Genomic DNA, 21,946 nt, shown 5'->3' with positions numbered 1-21,946 from the left:
ATCAGCTATAGCGAGGCATGCAAACTTTTCTTCTGTCAGCTCATCTGTCCCTATGCAGCAAAGCTTTTTTTGGAGAAGTGACCACTCCTTAGAAACACTTTGCATCTTCAACTTTGCCATCCAGCTCCTGTTTCTTGTTCTTGCCACTGCTTCCAAACCATACATCAGGGATGGGGGAACTCCGGGCCTCAAGGGCCGGTGTCCTGCAGGTTTTAGATATCACCCTGGGTCAACACACCTGAGTCAAATGATTAGTTCATTACCAGGCCTCTGGAGAACTTCAAGACATGTTGGATGTGTGTTGGATTAAGGACACATCAAAAAACCTGCAGGACACCAGCCCTTGAGGCCTAGAGTTCCCCCACCCCTGCCATGCATCATAGCAAATCTTATTACCACCTTGTAAACCTTTCTTTTCACTCTTGCTGCTGTCTTCCAGCCACTCCACCCTTCCTGAAACTCTCTTTTCACGTCTCTTGTGCATCGTCTGATGCTTTGGATGGTTGACCTCAAGCATTTATTTACATGCACCTTTTGGCTTATTTCCAAAGCAGAAGAAAAGAAGTCAAAACCCAGCTGTGTATATGTGAGTGAGCGCATATACACATCCTACCAAGTTTCAACATGGGTATCTCAAAATTTTGAATTACTAACTGAAACTTATGAGGACAAAAGAGAGAAAATAACTTGAAATTTTAAGTTATTAAGTTAAAATTTTGAAATAACCTGAAATTTTGGCTTATTGATAAAAAAAAATGAAAATCCTATTTATTTTTCATATTTTCAATGTATTTTATTTATAATGGCGAGAATAACTTTCCATATAGTCAAGCTTTCTAAGGAAAAACGGAAAATTGACTTTATTTTGAAAATCTTGACCGGAAGAATTTTTGTTCGCAGCGGGGTTTTTTTTTTTTTTTTAGCTCCACAGAGAAAGGACGCAGCTGCGGTTCACCATTGTTGCCAGACATGGGTGGACACAGGGACGCGAAAGTAGTGATAATAGGATGTGGGATAGCTGGCATAGCAGCAGCACAGAAACTGGTAAAAGCTGGTTTTCATCATGTGCGGATACTGGAGGCGACAGGAAGAAGCGGAGGACGAATAAAAACAGGAAGGATCGGTGAGTAACGTGCACTTAGGGCTTTTTCAGTCAAACTGCAGTTCTTTTAATTCTCGTTTCCGCAAATTACAAAAATACATTTTCTTCTCATGATGGCAAGCAACAGTGTAAAGTTTTTTTTTATTTCCTCGCACTACAAGTTCATGTTGGATGTGATTGCATGAGCTAAAGTAAAATCGCAGCATACAGATGCATGCCAGGGATATGATAGAACGACTTTGGATACTACGTTATAACACCTTATAGCACAGCTGTATAATGAGCTGAAGTCTGGCAGAAACTTACACATTGCATAACCTTAATGTATAGCTCCTCCAAGCATCATAAAGTGGTGTGTGGCAAAGGTTTTGCGGACCTATATACAGGATTCGTAAGAGAGGGAAGCGAAGTAAAGAAAGAAGCCTTAGTGCTGTAAACTGTTCAAAATACAAGATGCAAATAATGTGGAGCAATATGCTGCTACCATTCTGCAACTGACTGGATCAAGTTGGTAATGACATTCAATATGCTTTTGATAATACAGTAACTAAGAGTGATAAATGATTGAAAGCCACATTTAACAGAAATTAATATTTAACTGTTACATTTGAGTTCAGTAGCCTTTCTGTTCTATAGGAATATAACTAGATTACAATCAACTGGCAGCTGGTTGAGTCCCCTCGATTTGTGCTAACTGACAAAGCCTCATTCAAACCGATGGAAACATGCATTTATAAATTAGACAGCTATTATATGAAACCTTCAACAATCTCTCCTAGAGTGATTGGACTCAATCCAAGTCAGACTACAACAGAAAGGTTGCCTTCTATAAGGTGAGATTATTCATAGCATCCCCAGAGTATTTTAGTTTATCGATACTGTGCCGTATCAATTCCTCCCCCTATCTTTGTCATTTATTTACCAAAAAGTGATTGCAGGAATTTTAACTTTTTCAGAAATGACTTGTTGGTTTTGTTGGTCAAAAACATGTCAAATATAGCGCTAATTAATGATATCAAGTCATTTTGAGCCAGAAAGAATATTCCTATCTCAAGGTAGAAGCTGCGATCAGTTTTTGGCAAACTGTTATATTTGCTATATTTCTCTGAGTAACAACTCTCATTTACCATAAAAATTAGTTTTTCAGGAGCAATCTGGCTAAGAGGGAAGCAAAATTAACATCACTGTTATATAATAGCAGTCTAATTTATAAAAGCAGACGAACTGCTGCCATGTTTCCATCAGTTTGAATACATATTTTCAGGGCCCGAAAAGAACTAGATATTTTATATATGTAGGTACAATAGGTAGAGGTAGGTAGGTAAAGTAAAGTAAAATAGGTAAAGGTAGAGTCATGAAGATACTTGAAAAACAGGCCATTTCTTTGATATGTATGTATATAGATATAGATATAGATATAGATATAGATATATATAGAGATATGTATAGATAGAGATATATATGTATTTGGCTGACGATCACTTTTTGGGACAACACCAGCAAATAATAGAGCACCAAACAGAGACAGAGATTTAACAAAAGGAGGCAGGACTTCAAAGACAAAATTAAGAAACTATAACTTCAGCGCAAAAACCTAAAACATAATTAAAAGAACAAAGGAATTCATACATAAGAAAAACACTTTAAGAATAAACTCAGAACATTGGGTTAGAGACTCGGGATCATGACACCAAGGTCTGTAAATGATACTACTGTGTTAACTAATCTCACTACTGTTGTCTCTTAGGACAAAATGCATTCAACAATATACAACATGGTGTAGAAGAAACTAGACACATTAAAAAAAAAATAGAAATACAATTAAAACCTGTTCCTGTGTAACAATATATTGGATCTTGTGGTTATTAAAACAGTAGGCTGATTGGTTGTCCAGCCAACCCTTGCCTATACCCTATACCCTTGCCATGCAGCTCTAATACAACAACAGCATGGCAAGGGTATACAGTATATAGTCTAATTATTAAAAGTTGTTTCCTTCTCTGCTTCTGGTCAAAATCTTTTTACCTGTAGGTGATAAAATTGTCGAGATAGGAGCAAACTGGATCCACGGGCCGTGTGAGGAGAACCCGGTGTTTTGTCTGGCCCGTCAGTATGGGCTTTTGGATCCAGAAGCCCTCAAGCCGGAGAACCAGGCCTTGGATGTCGGAGGCCATCTTCCTTGGGTTCCCAGATTCTTCAGCAGTTCAGGTTCAAGGATGTTTTTATAAAGTGTTTTTTTTTTTTTGTAGATTAGTAAAGTTTTGATTAGTCTTACGCCTAACCTAATTACTGGGGCTGGGAAGGTACGTAGTTAAAGAGTGAAAAAGTCCATGAGGAGTAGAGAATTCCCTTCTTTTTATGGGGATGACGTCATGGAGCAAATGGATTTTAAATTAATTTAAAAGATTCAGAGCGTACTAAATCTTTCTTGGTCATCTTTATTGAATGGGAAGATAAAGTGTGAAACCAGCATTTGAGAAGAGCTCTAAACTGGAGGAGAGGTTAAAAAAAAATGTAGAGAAGTCTAGATTTTCCTGACCAGTGTTCTTGTGTAACATCTGCAGGTCGGGAGCTGAACGCTGAGGACATCTTACCTGCTCAGAAATTGTTTTTGGAGCTGATAAATGAAAGTTCCGATTTTCAGAGTCAAAGAGGAGAACCCTGGCCCAGTGTGGGAGATTTCTTACGGGCACAGGTACATTTCTGGCTGTGTTTTTGTCCTCTGCAATCAGTTGTAATCCATTAGTGGCATCTAGATTCTCACATGAATTGTGGGTGTGTTTCTTTGCTTGTTATCTGGTGTAGGTGCAACAGCATGCAGCAGAGAAATGGAAAGATGTTGATGAAGCCACCAGATCTCTGCGACTCTGTGTGATCAGTAACATGCTGAAGGTTGAGTGCTGTGTCAATGGGACTCACACCATGGATGAGGTCAGCATGGGGGCCTTTGGCGTATACAAGACTCTACCTGGACTGGACTGTACATTCCCAGGGTTCGTACTCCTGACGCTGTGCAAAACCAAGCATTTATCTTGTTAGGGCAAACAAGCAAATAGTCAGTCTTAATTATTATCTTGGTATATTAGTCAACCTGTTAATTAATGCAATATTAAATTTAACTCAGTAAATTGTTGCAGCATATATGACTTAAAAGTTATGTCCTTTTTTTGTACAGTGGCTATGAAGGTCTAACCCAGAACTTGATGGCAGAGCTCCCCGCTGGTTTAGTGACCTACAATAAGCCTGTGCGCTGTGTCAACTGGACCAGCGCAAAGAGCGCAGAGACTGTGATGGTTGAGTGTGATGATGGCCAGAAGCTTGTCGCTGATCACGTTATAGTCACCGTACCGCTCGGTAAGTTTCACACGCATATAATGCTGATTTATACCTCAGTGTATGAAGGTTTTATTACTTAATAAATGCTCCCTTATTCACACAGGGTCACAAAAACAGGTACTTCCACATTGAGGCTCAGTGAATTTAAAGTTGTTCTCTTTTTGTCAGGATACTTGAAGAAGCACCACTCAACCATGTTCCATCCTCCTCTCCCTCTGCACAAGCTGCACTCCGTCCAGAGGCTGGGTTTTGGGACAAACAATAAAATATTTGTGGAGTTTGATTCACCGTGGTGGGATGCTGACTGTGAGGTCATCTTCTTCGTGTGGGAAGATGAGGTGAGATTTCATAAAGGCATACTCTTTATGATACCCTGCATGTTCTGCAGCTGTGTTTAATCTTATGATTTAAACAGGAGTACATCAGCTCATATCTCTGTTTCAAAATGTTTGTAGGTTTATTCTGGTTGTTAGATTCTTTTGCAAACTCTTGAATGTCTGTTTAATCCCTTTTCATACTTCAGGATGCTGTGGTGGACCAGGTGCCAGATGTGCAATCATCCTGGATAAAGAAGTTGTTTGGCTTCACTGTGCTCAAACCCACTGAAAGGTCAACTGCTCACGAAATGACAATGCTTGCCCAGGATTTTAGATTTGCACTGAGTGGTAAAAAACATGCTAATTCATAAATTAAGAGTGTAGTTCTGTCTCTGGTTTAACCTTCAGGTACGGCCACCTTCTATGTGGCTGGATTTCTGGACATGAGTCAGAGTACATGGAAACACTGTCTGAACAGCAGGTCACAGATGCCATCACACAGCTTATTCGCAGGTTTACAGGTGAGTCCAGACAGATCATTAGTTTCTATCTTCCGAAAGTCATTTTAGAAAGATATTTTTTGTTACTTTTGCATGTTTAGGGAACCCCATCATCACCCCAAGGAGAATCCTGCGCTCCCAGTGGTTTCACGACCCGTGGACGTGTGGATCCTACAGTAATCTTGGAAAAGGCTGTTCAGAGCAGGATCTGGACAACTTGATGGAGCCGCTTCCACCAAAAGGATCAAAATCACAAGTAGCTACATATTATATTCACACTCAAACATGTGCCCTGAGCACTCAAACCACCAGAAACATCATTAAAGGTCTAACACTTCTTTTTAATTTGCCTCTTTCAGCCCCTACAGGTGTTGTTCGCTGGAGAGGCGACTCATCACTGCTACTTCTCGACCGTCCATGGAGCTGTTCTCACCGGGTGGAGAGAAGCTGATAGACTTATCTCACACTACTCACTCATTACTCCTTCTGAGTTTCCAAAGTCAAAGTTTTAAAAAATTGCTCTTTGACAGTAAAATGCTCAAATTTACTATAATATAAAAATGTACTTCACTTTTGATGTGTGTTACATTATTTTAAAACAATGAAAATCAGAGTGAATATGAAGGCTTGCTGCTGATTTAAGGATGTTTAATGGGCCTCACTGGTACTTTCAACCAGTACAGGCAACCCACACAATGTGTAGAATAATGATGTGTTGACATGAATAATGGTTGTTAATATTGACTATGCAAATTTGTCATTTGAGGACTGACGATGACTGACTGAACTTTCCTTTTGCAAACTCGAATTGTTGCGTTTGGACTGATTTTAATTAACTATGAATAAACTGTATTTTCTAGTGGATTGGTTTTTTGTGAATTTAATTTTTTAGAAACTAAGCACATCTCCTGACATGATGTGTTTTAAGGTAAATATTACGAGGTGCTTCAAGTCAAAAATGCTAGAACAGCTTTAAAACTTTTTAGCTGTTTAAGCAAACTCAGAGACAGAGCTGTTTCCCCGATGTGATGTTTGTGTAATGAATGCATGGTCGGAAGAGGTCCAATTTCGCTGCAGACAACTGCAAGTGACAAATAAAGGCTGCATCATCATCATAGGAAGAAGACTTTAGATGCAGTAGAAAAGACAAAATTGGAATTCCAAAATGTTTAATAATAGTGTTTCCAATAAATTACTTACTTATTTAAACAATAGATCAAACTGGAATAAAATTTGTGTAGTTTCTATTTTGTGTTATCTGGAAAAGGTTTAGATGCGGTGTTAGTGGTATCCCAGTCATTATGGGCAGATTTTATGGAGTTATATGTACTAAATGTTTATGTGAACTTTGTAGATTAGGGAAACTTGGAGATGACCATCATTACTTATTTGAATGTAGTCATTTTAAGTTGCAAAAACAAAAATGCCTGTGTATTTTAGGTTGAGACCAAATGTTTATAAGATGGAGATGTTGCTTAATACTAAGAATATTGTTATGGTGCGTAAATTTGCAAAATTTTATAAAGAAATTGTATTTAAACGTGGATGTGGGTGATTTGTTGGGAGAATCAAATAGAGCCTAAAGTCTGTACCAAAACAGGGGTTTTAAAAGCTTTTTTCATCTCCCTACCACCATCTTTGACACCGTCATCAGTTTTTATTCAAGGACACGGAAGCGTTTCTGCCCAGCTCAGGCGTTCCTGCAGGGGGCAGTAGTAAGTTATACGAACCTGAAAAAAGTAGAAGAAGTCGTCTTCATGCCGGAACAAAAAACCGTTTGACGGAAGATTCGAGTCGGGATGTAAACAGTGAGACACATGTCCACTCCTGTTTAGTGCACCCAGTTGAGTCAAAGTAAGCGTTTTGTTAAAACAAATGAAGGACAGTGTATACATATTTGGGTAAATAGCATGAAACTGTACCAGGCACTTCGTCATGTCGACAAGTTCAGAACCGTTTTCGACTTTGGCGGACGGGAAGTGGCTCACTGGTTCCCCGGACACATGGCTAAAGGTGACAGCTTCGGCTTTACATTGGCTTTTGTAAAGCAGGTAATCTGGTGTGTGAGGTCATTTCTTGATCACATAGTTGCTGAAATAATTTGTTCTTTGTAGGACTAAAACAGATGAGAGCCAACCTGAAGAGTGTGGACTGCATCATAGAAATACACGATGCCAGAATATCCTTTTTATTATATCACACCATAAAACAGCATCATCTTTTAAAAAAAACAAAAAACAACAACAACAACAACAAAAAAACAGTGTTATATTTAATTGTATCAAAATTCTAATAAAAACCGTATTTTCTGGTGGGTGCTGCAAGACGCCAGCTGTCATAGCTTTTATTGTTGATATTTGGACTTTTTTTCTGTGTTATTTTGTTAACCAATACCTTAATAATCGATGAGACATTTTTGGCATAATTTTAGGGTGAAAAAACTTTTGTATTGGTGTAATTTTTTTCTATTTTAATTTTAAGCCTGAATATTTTTATTTATTTGTTTATTTTTTTTTATAAAAAAGCTCTTACCTCTGCATCATCAGAGGATATGATGGGTTATGATGTATAGACAATCTATACACTCTTAAAAACAAATTCTTTTATAGACAACGTAGCAATTAAACCTTTGACAACAATTAAGCTTTTACTTTGAAATGGGAAAAAATGGTGTATATAGGTAGTGAGTTTTTTTCTATTTTTGATTTTCTTAAATATATTGAAGGACAGGAGACAAGGTCACATAAGAAAAAAAGAGCACATTGATATAAACATTAACAGTGTATATGGATTTTATCACCTTTTTTAATCCTTAAGAGAAACTCTTAAGAATAAGAACATTTTGTGCAAAAGGTACTCTATGCACCATGTTAAGTATTTTCATTGTAGAAGCAACCTTTTTAAGGCACAGCAGGAAAATAAAACAGGGAAGAAAAAAGCACATTGCTTTGTGATTCGGAGTAACCTTTTAAACTTTACTTAAAGAAAGAGCTACAGGAGAGACAGAGAGTTTTCACTATTATGCCAATAAACATGGTGTATAGTTGTCACAATAGAAGGTGCATCACTGTGAACTGATCTGGGAGATGCACATGAGCTGATTTAAAAAATAAAAAAACAGCCATAACTACACGAATAATATATTTATCTATGCACGATTTTGGCAAGATAACAACTAAATTATGTAGAAAGTGGTTTAGTTTAGTTCAGAGTTTGTTTACCATCTGAGCAAGGCAGGTGTTTCTAGTCCTCTACTAAGTACTCTATGTGTGTTTGAATTTCAAAAATAGCATGTGGTCAGGTGATAATTTGATATATAGAAAGTGTACTCGTTTTAGAAAGAAAACTGGAGGAGCCCTGTGAAGCCTTAACTTTAAAAACATCCCATTCTCTGGAAGAAACCCGGTGTTTCAGGACACACTGAGTGCCAAACCACATTTGCTAATTCTCAACAAGATGGACCTCGCTGATCTGTCCAACAAGCAGGTACAAATTCTTGCAGCAGCTTTGGCAGAGTTGCATGTCAGCAGCATTTTACTGTACTACAGCTACATTTACTCTGCAGAGAATCCTGAAGAAGCTAGAAAAAGAAGGGATGACACATGTTCTCTTCACAGACTGCTTAAAGCAGAGAGACGACAACATCAAAAAGGTAGTAAACATTTTACTGTTTGCAGCAGTTTGCTACACAGCTAAAAAGTTGCAAAAGTTATGAGCACAGATGTGCAAACTAATTCTGTCTTCTTTTCTTTAGCTGGTGCCAATGGTGATGGATATTATTGCAAGCAAACCACGCTTTAACAGAGAGGAGGTACATTCACTCTGGACTGTTAAACTATATTGTTTTAGTGCACTGTGGCAGAGAACATATATCCTCACTGCTTCTATACAACCTCAAATTCAATTTCTTGCACAAGATATGAGGTATGTCCAGAAAAAGTGCCACAAAACTATAAAAATTGCACTCATACCCTCACCATGCTGTGAGTAGTGCCTATAAAATAGTGACATGTCCCTCCTTGGATATCTTAAAGCTACAAATATGGAAGCAAATTACTCACCAATTTCTATTATGTTGAAGAAATTAGTTTTCTTTTAATGTTACATTTTCTTACTGCATGTTTTGTATTTAAAATGCGACCACATTAACCTGGTTAAACTTTCAGAATACAAATTACTGCCTGATGGTGATTGGAGTGCCCAATGTTGGGAAGTCGTCTCTTATTAACTCGTTGAGAAGAACAAACCTAAAAAAGGGTAAATACAGAAAAGCTGTGGTTTGACTTGGAGATTTCAGTATAACTTTCACCTCCTCGTTAACAAGTGTTGCACTTGTACACTAATTTCAGGTCGTGCATCTCGAGTAGGTGGGGAACCAGGAATAACCAAAGCGGTCCTCACTAAAATTCAGGTGTGTGTGGAGAATGTGTTTGCCTTTGTTTGTGTTTTGATGGGTTTGGGTTTTTTTTGATGGTCTGATCAACCTTTCAGTGTTTATAACTGCTGCTGTCCTCAGGTGTGTGAGCGGCCCATAATGTACCTGTTAGACACACCTGGAGTCTTGCCTCCTAAAATTGAGAGTGTTGAAACAGGCATGAAGCTGGCCTTATGTGGTATGCAGAATATTTTTTCCCCTAACATAATTATTGTCAGTTTGTATATATGATAAAATTATTTTGTTTTCTGAATAGTTGGATTTCTTGTTTATACAGAATGATTTGAAATCTTTTTTTCTGCAGGAACTATACTGGACCATTTAGTGGGTGAAGACATCATCGCTGACTACTTACTCTATTCTCTGAACAGACTAGGAAAGTTCAGGTGGAACTTTTCTTTCTCCTATATTGTGTTCATGTGCATTTTTTAAAAAAAATTTAGCTTTCTCTTGAATGTTTACTGTATAGACGTGTTTGTGTGCAGTTATGTGGAGAAATATGATCTTCAAGAGCCTAGTGACGACATCCAGCATGTCCTCAAACGCATTGCTGTAAAACTTGGAAAAACTCAGCGGGTCAAAGCGATTACTGGAGTGGGTAAGACACTGCTCATCCTACGCATACTACTGCTATGTACAGTGTAATTAATGATTTATTTATCTGTCATTTTATTTTATTTATTTGCTTCTTTACTGGGAACAAAATTGATATCACTGCCTTGTCTGTGTTGCTAGCAGCTTTGTAGTTTAGCACGAAGGCTTGAAATGGGGATAAAAAAACAAGTCTGCAGGCAGGAGCCTTAAATAAATAATTTTTATATTTAAAAGTAGTACAAAACCTCTAATTTAACTTGAAAAGCAAATACATGTGTTTTCTAAAGAAAAAAAAAAATCTTACTATTCCTGAAAAATAAAAGTGACTGCAGCTGGCCACTTCCTTAGTTACTATTACTGAGTCAAGATTTGAAGACTGTGGGTCACTGTGTGGTCTTCTGCCACTGTAGCCCATCTGCTTCAACATTTCATGTGATGTGTGTTCAACATTCCTTCCTGTCAGCTCAAAGCAGCCTGACCATCAACTCTGGCATCAACAAAAGCATTTTCACCCAAAGAACTGCCACTCACTGGATATTTTCCCTTTTTCTGGCCATTCTCTGTAAACCTTGGAGATGGCTGAGGGGTGAAAATCCCTTTAGATCAGAACTTTCTGAAATATTAACGCCAGCTCAGATCAGTGGCACAACCACTTAAGTCACTTAAGTCAACTTTCTTGCCCATGCTCATGCTCAGTTTGAATTTAAGTAGGTGGTCTTCATCATGTCTTCATGCTTAATGCATCAAGTGACTGGATGATCATATATTAGCTTTAATCAGCAGTTTAACCTACTGCAGTACTTTTTTGGAACTACTTGCCTTCATTCAGGGGCAATCCTCATGGTTTGTTGCACTTTTCTCTTTTAACGGTTCAATCCCTTTTTTTCCTTGTCTCTTTCAGGAAATGTTACCATCACAATACCAAACTACACAGCAGCAGCATATGATTTCATAAGAGCCTTCAGGAAAGGAGAGCTGGGTCAAGTAATGCTCGACTGATCCGAGTCATTTTACCGATGATAACTAAAAACTGTTTCTGGATCTCTTCAAGACCATGTAGTCTGTGTCTGCACTGATACTGCAGTTTTTTGGGCTTGTGGATGATGTAAAAAGTGACCAGACTCCTGTATGATTTGTAAATAAAAGACATTTATTAAATAGTCATTCTCAGTTTTGCTTGTAGGATACATGAGACAGATATCCAGGGTGGTGTAAACAGGATATTTATTGGCATAAAGACAGTGATAACAAACTCTTTAATTATTATGTACATCCGTGTAGCACATAATAGAGTGCACTTGTAAATGTGGAACAGTCTGTTGCTCCTGAGTGTCTTCTGTAGGTAGATTTTTTTTTTTTTTTTCTTGGAAGATGTAAACACCATGAAAACCTTTCAGAGACACCGGTCGCTCTTGAGAGCAGCAGTAGGTTTGCCTCTCATCCATGTCATGATCACAGATCTCAGCTGAATTTCAGGTGTTATTAAAAAAGAGTGTGAACTGTTCAGAATGCGAAGACGATTGTGGAAAACTAGCTGTCCCAAAGCATAGCACTCTTACTTATTCTTTAAATCAAAGCATAATTATTGTAGAAAGAATGAAGTGAAACGTGTTGCATTGGTTGAGGTTGGAAGCTGAACAAAAACACGTATTTTCCTCTGTAAAATAAATAAGTCCATATTTCAGAGAAAAATTACTAATACTGTTTAAATTCAGGGTTGAGAAACTGCTGGTGCCAGGTCCCTTTCAGTTAATTAAACGTTATAAAGTAACTGATAATCTGTATTTCTGTATTTTATATGAACTGCAGCAAGTCCAAACTTTATATTAATACACAGGTCTGCTTTTGCATACAGATAGATTCTCTCATTTGTACAGAGCTGCAGTACAGGTCACTTTTTATTTTGTGCATATTATTAAAAGTATATATTTTTTAATTTGGCAGTAGTGAAAATTGGCAGAAAGCAGCTCGGTTAGACTCCGAAGAGTCATTGGCATTTTGCTGATATGTTCTTCAGTGAAATACTAAGATTTAAGCTTTAGGGGTGGAAATTGACAGTAGTTTCTGTTATATATGCAGAGGTAAAGTCTGAGAGGTGAAATGTCCCCATGAATACTGAGCTGGTAACGCAGCCTGTTGTTCGCCGGTTGGAAAAACTGTAAAAAGTACAGTACAGTGATGTTTTTGTGATTGTTTTGTTCTGCTCCTGTGTGGCCGCTCTAACTGGTCTTATCCGCGCAGGTTCCAGTCAGTCCTCCGCATTATAATCATAACCTGGATGGAACCTCGGTTCTAGATCCAATCACAAATGTATCCTACAAATCACCCAAATATCTACAGTATACTGTCCATCAAGAGTCCATATTTTGGGGAAAACATTGTGATAATGACAGAAACTACTTTAGAGAAAAAAGATCCATTTTGAGTAGAGCCTGACATTAGAGCATCAAAGTAATTGGTCCTGTTGTAGTAATCCAGCTCTTCCTCCGAGTTGTCTGTGTTGCTGCGTCGGTAGGCAGATGCGTACCATTTATCTGCCGTTAACGCCACTGCTGCCCCTGCTGCTGCTGCGCTTGCCACCCTCACCGGTGACGTCCGTCCGGCCACCCTGAAGCGAGAGCGGGTCCCGCCGTAAGCACCTCCTCCCCTGTAGGTCCCTGCTGTGGAGCTGCGGGAGGGCGACCCTCGAGAGGAACCCCTGGACCCTCCACGTCCGCCTTTACACAGCGTGGGCTCAAACAGGAAGGCAGAGAGCAGGAGGCAAGTCCAGCATGTTGCAACCACCTGGTTCATCCCAGACATCTGTACAGGAAGAGGACACGATGAAGCAAGCAGGCACATCTTGAACCTTCCTTTGGTGGCATGGCTAAACCTTTGATGCAGTGGTCAAATATGGACTTAGAAAATATTTTGTCTGTTTTGTAAATATATAGGAAGTTTTTGTCAGTTTGCATATACAGTCATCATGGTAATTCGGGGCTTTTAATGATTTCTTTGGGCTGCTCTTTTTCTAGACTGAAGTGATTATACAGCATACGTCTTTCATGATTTTAAAAGTGAAGAATTGGGTGCACAAGTTTTAACTTATTTTGAATTTACTTTCATCCACACAGGGTCAAAATTATACATACAATATGTACACACATACCCACTAATATTTAGTTACATGTCCCATAGCAAGTAGCACCTCAACCAGATGCTTTTGGTAGCCATTAACAAGATTCTGGCATAATCATGGCTGCATATTTGACCACTCTTGTTAGAAGAATTGGCAAAGTTCATTTAAATCAGGGGTGTCGAACTCCAGGCCTCAAGGGCCGGTGTCCTGCAGGTTTTAGATAATCACCCTGGGTCAACGCACCTGAATCAAATGATTAGTTTATTACCAGGCCTCTGGAGAACTTCAAGACATGTTGAGGAGGTAATTTAGCCATTTAAATCAGCTGTGTTGGATCAAGGACACATCTAAAACCTGCAGGACACCGGCCCTCGAGGCCTGGAGCTTGACACCCCTGATTTAAATTGATTGGTTTCCTGGCACAGACCCAGCTTTTAAGTCTAGTCCAAAAAGGGTTGAGGTCAAGGCTTTGGGAAGGTCATTCCAGAAACTTAATGTTAGCCGGCTTTATCCATTACAAAACCAGTTTCTTTATTACTGCATCCACTTTGTGGAATGTACCACTGGCAGCAAAACAGCCCCACAGCATGATGCTACCACCACCATGCTTGACCTCTTGTCATTATGACCAAATATCAACCTTTCTCTTGTCTGACCATAAACCTTTTCTCCAGAAGGCATTTGACTTGTTGATATGGGCAGCTACAAATTTCAATCAAGCTTGAAGGTGCTGATATAGGACAAGGGGCTTCATTCTTGGTCGGCACCATCTCAGTCCATGACAATGTCGCTTCACTGTGGACAGGCACACTGGTGTTCCAGCAGTTTCCACTTCATGGGAGGCTTGAGCTTTGGTGGTTCCTTGATTTTCCCTGAACACCCTAACCAATTTCCTCTCATTAGACAGCATGGGTCTTCTACCAAACCTTGGCAAAGTGCTGACATATCTGAATAAGTTATACTTACATTTGAACAGATGATCTTGGAATTGCCATGGTTTTTTAATAGAAATAGCTCTAAAACACCTTCCTTACTTGTGTAAATCTACAGTTCTCCTTAGATCCTCACTGAGTTTTTTGCCTTTGCCATTGTTCTAAGTATTGGGCAATCCACTAAGTGTCAAACAAATCCTTTTTGTGCTGGCAAAGAGAATCTATCAGTTGTAGTTAATCTTGACCTCATTAAGCTAAAGACATACATACACACACACACACATATATATATATATATATATATATATATATATATATATATATATATATATGTGTGTGTGTGTGTGTGTGTGTGTACCATAAATTTGCTGGGAGTGTGAAGGATTCTTATTTTTATTTCCAGTAGCACGGCTTTTGAGGAAACAGCTCTATGTACTTCTGAATGACTTCTGTGCACTGATTATTTTTGTATGATGTTAGAAAAACACCATATGTTTGTGTGTTTTAAAAAATACCAGCTAATGTGGATAGACAGCACTGTCTATGTTACTGACCCCAAAAAATTGATGTGTCCTTTTAATGCTCAGTGCTTCTGTTGCACATCACTCCCCTCTCCATTAGAGTGGAACAGTTTAAACCGAAATATGCTCAGCAAAGAAAATTGCATTTCGGTCTCAGCCTGCAGTGAGACTACATGCAATAATATTCATAAAATGGAGGGTTATAAATAAAAGGCAAAAAAATAATAATATGGCGTGTTTGTTGGTGGTAATAGGCCATCGTTTGTAATGCATGGCTGGCTTCTAGCAGGAAACTGGGCCACTGTTTTCAAAGATTAAAAAAATATCTTCGATAATATATTTTCCATATCTTAAAACTTGTCCTTTTACATAAAAAACAAATTGTCATATATATAGAAATGCAAAACGCATCCTGTTTGTTTGTCTTGTACATTCTCATAAATTAGCGCTTTCATGTTACAGCCTGATCATCGATTTAAAAAAAATCATAATTATATATTGGATTTATACACCCAGGTTACACGCTACATCAAAACAGTCTTACCTTTATTCCCTGGTGTTGTTAAGCCTGTTAATGGGTTGGTACTCGGAGGAAAGATGGGGGGGATTGTCGTGTACGGCGCAGGCTTGTTCCATCAGACGGATGCGAGAGCGCGCAGCACGCTCACAGAAACATCTGAGCATCAAATATTGTTATGCTGACTTCAATAATTTTTCATAGGCATTTTTATAATCTTAGTTTATATTTAATGTTTTTAATATTAGTTTTAAAAATGATTTCGCGATCTTATTTATATAGAAAGTAAAACTGGTGTATTTCCTCTGTTTATATATGAAAGTACAAAGGTATATCTCTATATGATCTCATGAACTCTGACTTTCCCCTTTCTGTAGATACGTTTAAATACATATTAATTCAAATTAATAGGCTATAAGCAAAAGACGTTTTTCTATGTGATTATTCTATAAGCTTTTCTATATGAAAAGCTACTGTAGTAAATTAAAGAAATGTGCCAGAACGAATAAATAAATGTGTAAAATTACAGAAAAGCTTGTCAATGCTTATTGTCTTTGAATTAGGTCTTTGTTTTTTAAAATAGAAGTTAAAAGTCCAAAATCTATGCCCTCCTTCATATGGTGCAAAACCATCCAGTGGGCGGATTGGAGTATTTCCCTGGCCTATTCTATTCTAGCCTTATGTTTGACATCCCTGACTTATAATAATATATCAATTTTGTGCAAAAACAGGAAAATGATGGAGAGGACAGGGATATTTCATCACGTATGCAGAATAAAATATATTTCACCTCCGCAGACAGCAGGCGGCGGTAGCGCGAGTTTCTGTCACGTGCTCGTTCATGGACAACACCAACAAATAAGAACCGACAGGAGGCGAGCGAGAGCTGCTAGCTGCTCCCGTAGCAACTTCTCTGACGTCCAGTCTGCTGTCATGGCCTTCCTCTGCAGAAGTGCTGCTTCGCTGCTGAAGCCCTACCGAGCTGCCCCGGCCGTGCTATCCGCAGCTCGTCTCTACAGCTCAGGTGTTTTTGTGTGTTTGTGGTTTAAGCTCCACCGTGTCTGCAGGGGTCAATTCGTTGCAGCTGCACCAACAGCTGCTACAATGTCAAAAACCTGCGTCACTGTCTGTGCAACGACCTCAAGTTTAGGGCAACAGTTTATGTTATTGGGGTTTTTTTTGCATCGCAAGGACTTTGTTTACAGAGCTTAGATGTGAGAAAATGTTCCCAGTTTTGTTAATGTTGTGTTGTGTGCGGTTTACAAAGGGAATCTGAACGTGGCATCTTCCAGGTGATGTCTATTTCAAGGCGTTTTTTAAATGAAGACAAAAATCAGGCGCATGAAAAAGTGGGCAATGCTGACCGTTTAGTCTTTGCAATTATTATTATTGCTACTATTTTTTTACATTTATTTTCTGATGACTTTGTTTGAAGTTTATGTGACCTGGTGGAATTTGGCTCACACAAGAAGAGAGCCATTTTTGAATTACACAACACAGTGAGCGATCATTCACTAACAGCCTGTTATAGACAATCGCAAAGTCGTTGGATTTTTAACGGATTTGTGCAGATCTGACGGTCATAAGTCCATAATAACTCTCTGCACATACAGGACTGTGCAAAAGTTTTGGCAGCCCTCATTCGTGTATATTTTGCTAGGAAATTGGTAAATGGGTGGAAAAATCTGTTGAAACATACAAGTAGGTAGGAGAAAACAATTCTTACTGCATATTCAGTATTTGGTGTGATCACCTTTGTTCTTCAGGGCAGCTTTACTGTCATTTCTTTAAGTAGTCTTCAGGAAGAGTTCTCCAGGCTTTTTGAAGGACATTCAAAGCTGGATGTTGTTCCCTTTTTTGCTCTGTTCGCTGTCAAGATAATCCCACACTGTTTCAATAATGCAGAGGTTTAAGATCTGGGGAAGCCAATCCATGTCCTTGTTATGCTGAAAAATTAACTTGTTGCCAATCGCATTCTCTCCGTTTGGTATTGCATGGTGGATCAAAATCTTCTGGTACTTCTTTGTGTTTGTCCTGAAAGACGTGAGCCTCAGTTTAATGAGACTCTAGCTCTAAATACCAGGTTAAAGGTGCAGAGTAATTTGAACATTTAACACAAATAAATGCTGTAACTTTGCTCACTGTCTGAAGCCATACTACTAGGCTGTTGGTGTTAATCCTTAACTGTTTCTTGAATAATTAACCTTGACTTTTGATATCAGTGTTTTTCTTATGATGATAACTTGAGCATGAGCTGCAGCCTTGATCTTATCCCATGCAGCTACACATGAGGAATTAAATGTCCAGGGTAGTCAGATCAGACATTAAAGCTTTTATCTTGCCTCAGTATAAAGAGTGTGATGTCCCATTGAGTTCACATGAGAACAGGGTAGTTATTTGCTCAAAAATTCTCAGTTAGCCAGTCTAGTTTAGGAGTGGGCAGGTCTCCCTTTTTCTTTTTTGTGTTGTTTTTGCTGTATTTTTATAAAATACTTTCTAAATAAAGTATTAAAAAGCAAAACGAGGACAATAACAGCACAAGTTACATTGGAAGTTTTAAAATCAGTGTTAATGTTGATTTTTGGCTTCATACAGGTGGTAACTATGAGTATATTTTGGTGGAAAAGCGAGGCGAGAAGAAAAACGTGGGTTTCATTCAGCTGAACCGACCTAAGGCTCTCAATGCTCTGTGCGACGGGCTGATGAAGGAGGTGGGACAGGCGCTGGATGCGTTTGAAGCTGATGGAGACGTCGGCGCTGTCGTCATCACAGGCAGCGAAAAGGCCTTTGCTGGTGAGGACTTTTTTCTGTCCTTGTATTTGCAGATTTCCTCCTTTTTAAACGCATGTAAAGCTGTTTAAGTGAACTTGAGTTTGGTGTGGACTTTTTTGCAGCTGGAGCCGACATTAAAGAGATGCAGAATCGAACCTTCCAGGAGTGTTACGGTGGAAACTTCCTGGCTCACTGGAACAGAGTCTCCACGGTGAAAAAGCCTGTGATAGCAGCTGTCAATGGATTTGCTGTAGGTTTCAAGTTTTTGTTTTTTGTTTTTTTTGTTTGCTTGTTTTCAGTTTGGGATTTTCATGTAGGCTTGTTACTGTTGATGAGTGGGGGATGAGGTCGGGTTGGTAGCTGTTTTTAATTCTTCAAAAATCCAAGCGTTCTTGGTTGGGCTCTTTGCAGGACAGTTTCGAGGCTCAGAAAGTGGATGTCACACTGTAGAGGGGCATCATTGTTAAAACTAAGGACAACAGAAGTAATATGTTCAGTTGTATCATCCAAACGTGCATTCTGCTCTTTCAGCTCGGTGGAGGGTGTGAGCTTGCGATGATGTGTGACATCATCTACGCCGGGGAGAAGGCTCAGTTTGGCCAACCAGAAATCCTGCTGGGGACCATTCCTGGTAAAGTCTAATTTATGGATTACTGTACTTTTCTTCCTGTTAAACTGCACCTCTTTACTAGAGGCTGGCTTTTTGAGCAGTCAATTGTAAAGCTTTTCTGCTCATTGCGTCACTTAAGTTGTAGGCCGCATGTGTCAGTTTTCACATCGCATCCTGTGTCGCGAGTCACAATCTTTATAGCGCATTGGCCTGCTGTGCCATTTTAATGAGAATCCTGCACAGACATACTGACACACAGAGGAAGATGTTGGAATTGTTTAAAAATTGAAAATTGTTTGAATTTGTGGAAAAAACTATGCAAAGAAAAAACTCGACAAAGTCTTGGCTTCTGGTTTTAACTTGTTCTCTTCCTTATCAGCATGTATGACGCGATATTGTCTGAGTGGCAACACCTATTGCGTAGGAGAATACGGCAGTAGCTTTTTGCACCTTAACAAGTATAAATGGCTGTATCTGTGTGATGACATCACTGAGGCGGGTTTATTGGCACCTTAACTTCTCTCTGCCTGTAGGGGCGGGTGGCACCCAGAGGCTGACGCGTGCAGTGGGCAAATCCCTGGCGATGGAAATGGTACTAACAGGGGACAGGATTGGTGCTCAAGAGGCAAAGCAATCAGGTAATGACAATTAGCACTGCAAAGGTGCTTAAGGTTCTACAAGTTTCTGCTTTATATTAACAACCTTTTCTTAAAAAAGATTATTTTTAGATTGTGGTTTTGGTACTTTTACATACAGGAGGGTACTGAATAGTTCTGTACCTGGATAACAGCAAAGCTTAACTGCACAGAGCCTGCTTATAAACAAAAATGTGACATGAATAGTGTGGCAAATAAACTGACATATTATATTTATTGTTCTCAACTGTGTATCTTTGTGTTTCTTAGGTTTGGTGAGTAAAGTTTATCCCGTGGAGCAGCTGGTGTCTGAAGCCGTAAAATGTGGAGAGAAGATTGCTGCCAACTCCAAACTCGTGTCCGCTATGGCTAAAGAGGCTGTTAATGCAGGTATGCACATTTTAAAAGACTAAATATTTTTAAACCGACTGAGCTGAATATGTTGGATGTTTTCTCTGACTCATCTTCTGTGTGACGGCAGCTTTTGAACTGACTCTAGCTGAGGGAAATCGCTTGGAAAAGCGCTTATTCCACGCTACATTTGCAACGGTGAGTAGAAGAACTAATATGGGATTAAGTGAAAACAGTGGAGTCAGATTTTAATAATCAATCCATGATCTGCTTTTGTTTTGTTTTTTTTGTTTTTCCCTTCCCTACAGGATGACCGTAAAGAAGGCATGACTGCCTTTGTGGAGAAGAGAAAGGCCAGTTTCCAGGACAATTAGAAAAGGAGCAGATCAAGACCACGGTCAAGAACACAAAGTTTTATGATAGCAGTGGCTCACTTCCTTGTGTGTAATATCCTGAGTGATGCAAAAATCCAGGATTATTGGAATTTGCCAGCTGCTGGGACTAGGATTTGCCACCATGTGAGTGCACAAGAGTGTCTTTCTCACTGAAGCCCCATCTGACGAGGATCAGCATCAAAATCAAATGGAGTTTGGGTGCAAGGGGGCTGAATGTGAATATGATTTGATATCTGTGATTATAGTCAGTGTGTAACAGGTGGTGTAGGGCATGTGACATGTACTGACTTTGCCTTTTCATTTATCAAACATTTGTATTTTGTAGGCAAGTTATTCTGTACATTTTACAAATAAACCCTGGGAGTGACTCTAAAGGCAAGAAGACATGGGAAGACTTTATTAATTATTCACTCGTAAACACATTAGTTTATTCCATAACACCTTTTTTATCAAGTGAACCTTCATAAACATCGCATTTGCTTATTGGCAAGCAGGGGCTGATTTGTAACATGCTAACAAAGCACATGCTTACCAGCTGCTTTGTTAGGTACACAGGTTCCACTGCTCATTAATACAAAAATATCTCATCAACCAGTCACGTGGCAGCAACCCAGTGCCTTCAGGCAAGAGAGCACCTGCTGAAGCTCAAACTGAGCAGCGCATCTATACTGGAAACTTTTTGCATTTCTCACAGAGATGGATTTTTTTTTCTTTTCTTTTTTTATAGGAGGTAAGAGAAGTTACAAGAACAGACACTTGGTTATAAATACACAATATCAAAAGTATAAACTGAGAGTATTAAAAGATATTAATAAAAAGCGACAGGTTATTGCACCTACTAACGGTACATTCAAATGCTTAATTTAGCACTCTGTTACAGGAACTAAGCAGCAGTTTTTGTTTATGTTACAAATTTGAGTGTTCATATCAAACCTTGAAGAAGATTGGCCGCAGTAGCAGGAGACCACTCCCCATTTCCATCCCTTTAGGACCAAGGTATACTAGTCTTCTGATGGCTGCTTCCAGCAGGATAACACTCCATGTCACAAAGCTCAGATCCTCTCAAACTGGTTTCTTGAAAATAACCTTGAATTTACTGTAGCCTAATCACCTCCATAGGCACCACATCTCAATCCACTACAGCACCTTTGGGATGTGGTCGAACAGGAGAGTCACATCATGGGAATGTGGCCTTCAGACCGCTAGATGGCCCTCTTGCGCTGTAAACAAGTGCAGGGAAACGTGACATGGCCAGAAAGTCCTCTGGTCGGCCAACAGGACCGACAGAGACCCCGAGCTGGAGAAGTAAGGTCAAATTCATTGCTATGAAGTCACTAAAATACAAGTCTGGGTTTTATATATTCGATATGATCAATCTGCAGAAAAATGTAACACTATATCTTTATTCAAAATAAATGGTGTCGTTTGCATCGGGCTTGGGATAAAGTGTCAGCTGTCTTTTTTTTCTCTTCTTAAATTACTAGCTCTGTGCCATACTCCAAATTTTGCGATGACTGATACCAAGTAGATACAGGACCAGTATTTCTGATGCCCATGGTGATATTTTTAACTTATGAAGGGAGCTTATAAAGGAAAAGGAGTGAATCATTACCAGTTTGCCAAATTTTGAACGCATTTTAATGACCATTAAATCAATGTGATTTTAGCTTTCCACAATAATAACCCAACAAAATACACCTTATATTTTGAAACTTTTTTATAACATCCAAATGTTATGGGTTTTTTAAATGTGCTACAGGTTATAAATAAAATAGATGGGACAGACAACACAATAAGGTTCAGATATTTTT

The 21,946-nt window shown here is 38.9% G+C and overlaps 4 protein-coding genes across 5 annotated transcripts; 3 read left to right on the top strand and 1 right to left on the bottom strand.

Moving 5' to 3' along the window:
- The first annotated feature begins 347 nt into the window (after positions 1-347).
- Positions 348-6,117, top strand: LOC116322734 (peroxisomal N(1)-acetyl-spermine/spermidine oxidase). 2 transcript variants are annotated; one of them, XM_039621840.1, is made up of 11 exons: positions 348-586; positions 924-1,123; positions 3,134-3,310; positions 3,667-3,797; positions 3,908-4,095; positions 4,278-4,456; positions 4,607-4,776; positions 4,962-5,047; positions 5,164-5,276; positions 5,357-5,511; positions 5,615-6,117. In XM_039621840.1, exons 2-11 carry the CDS (start codon positions 970-972, stop codon positions 5,765-5,767), a joined length of 1,506 nt encoding a protein of 501 aa, XP_039477774.1. In that variant the 5' UTR covers positions 348-586; positions 924-969; the 3' UTR covers positions 5,768-6,117. The 2 variants fall into 2 exon arrangements, with proteins under 2 accessions (XP_039477774.1, XP_031598747.2); XM_031742887.2 differs by lacking the exon at positions 348-586 and having other exon boundaries at positions 911-1,123.
- Positions 6,118-7,013: 896 nt separating this feature from the next.
- Positions 7,014-11,448, top strand: mtg1 (mitochondrial ribosome-associated GTPase 1). The gene is made up of 11 exons (XM_031742876.2): positions 7,014-7,268; positions 7,370-7,434; positions 8,637-8,741; positions 8,821-8,907; positions 9,010-9,066; positions 9,422-9,512; positions 9,605-9,666; positions 9,772-9,868; positions 9,995-10,076; positions 10,176-10,288; positions 11,186-11,448. Exons 1-11 carry the CDS (start codon positions 7,166-7,168, stop codon positions 11,281-11,283), a joined length of 960 nt encoding a protein of 319 aa, XP_031598736.1. The 5' UTR covers positions 7,014-7,165; the 3' UTR covers positions 11,284-11,448.
- Positions 11,449-12,618: 1,170 nt separating this feature from the next.
- On the bottom strand, positions 12,619-13,125 carry sprn (shadow of prion protein). The gene has a single exon (XM_031742920.1). It carries the CDS (start codon positions 13,123-13,125, stop codon positions 12,619-12,621), a length of 507 nt encoding a protein of 168 aa, XP_031598780.1.
- A 3,108-nt stretch (positions 13,126-16,233) lies between these two features.
- echs1 (enoyl CoA hydratase, short chain, 1, mitochondrial) lies at positions 16,234-20,517 on the top strand. Its single transcript, XM_031742947.2, has 8 exons — positions 16,234-16,396; positions 17,968-18,165; positions 18,267-18,394; positions 18,676-18,775; positions 19,288-19,392; positions 19,660-19,779; positions 19,871-19,938; positions 20,049-20,517. Exons 1-8 carry the CDS (start codon positions 16,306-16,308, stop codon positions 20,112-20,114), a joined length of 876 nt encoding a protein of 291 aa, XP_031598807.1. The 5' UTR covers positions 16,234-16,305; the 3' UTR covers positions 20,115-20,517.
- Positions 20,518-21,946: the final 1,429 nt, after the last annotated feature.

Source organism: Oreochromis aureus, linkage group 13 (genome assembly GCF_013358895.1).
Source record: "Oreochromis aureus strain Israel breed Guangdong linkage group 13, ZZ_aureus, whole genome shotgun sequence".
Classification (NCBI taxonomy): domain Eukaryota; kingdom Metazoa; phylum Chordata; class Actinopteri; order Cichliformes; family Cichlidae; genus Oreochromis; species Oreochromis aureus.
The sequence above is the reverse complement of the archived record's forward strand: the minus strand, read 5'-3'. Positions and strand labels throughout refer to the sequence as shown.

Bases quoted from the DNA above. Each gene is read 5' to 3' on its own strand.
- LOC116322734 (XM_039621840.1), top strand. From the start codon at position 970: ATGGGTGGACACAGGGACGCGAAAGTAGTGATAATAGGATGTGGGATA. The intron at 4,457-4,606 runs GTAAGTTTCACA...TCTTTTTGTCAG, and splicing joins TATAGTCACCGTACCGCTCG to GATACTTGAAGAAGCACCAC. The intron at 5,512-5,614 runs GTAGCTACATAT...TGCCTCTTTCAG, and splicing joins CAAAAGGATCAAAATCACAA to CCCCTACAGGTGTTGTTCGC.
- mtg1 (XM_031742876.2), top strand. From the start codon at position 7,166: ATGAAACTGTACCAGGCACTTCGTCATGTCGACAAGTTCAGAACCGTT. The intron at 9,067-9,421 runs GTACATTCACTC...TTAAACTTTCAG, and splicing joins CACGCTTTAACAGAGAGGAG to AATACAAATTACTGCCTGAT. The intron at 9,667-9,771 runs GTGTGTGTGGAG...TGCTGTCCTCAG, and splicing joins CGGTCCTCACTAAAATTCAG to GTGTGTGAGCGGCCCATAAT.
- sprn (XM_031742920.1), bottom strand. From the start codon at position 13,125: ATGTGCCTGCTTGCTTCATCGTGTCCTCTTCCTGTACAGATGTCTGGG.
- echs1 (XM_031742947.2), top strand. From the start codon at position 16,306: ATGGCCTTCCTCTGCAGAAGTGCTGCTTCGCTGCTGAAGCCCTACCGA. The intron at 18,166-18,266 runs GTGAGGACTTTT...ACTTTTTTGCAG, and splicing joins CAGCGAAAAGGCCTTTGCTG to CTGGAGCCGACATTAAAGAG. The intron at 19,939-20,048 runs GTGAGTAGAAGA...CCTTCCCTACAG, and splicing joins TCCACGCTACATTTGCAACG to GATGACCGTAAAGAAGGCAT.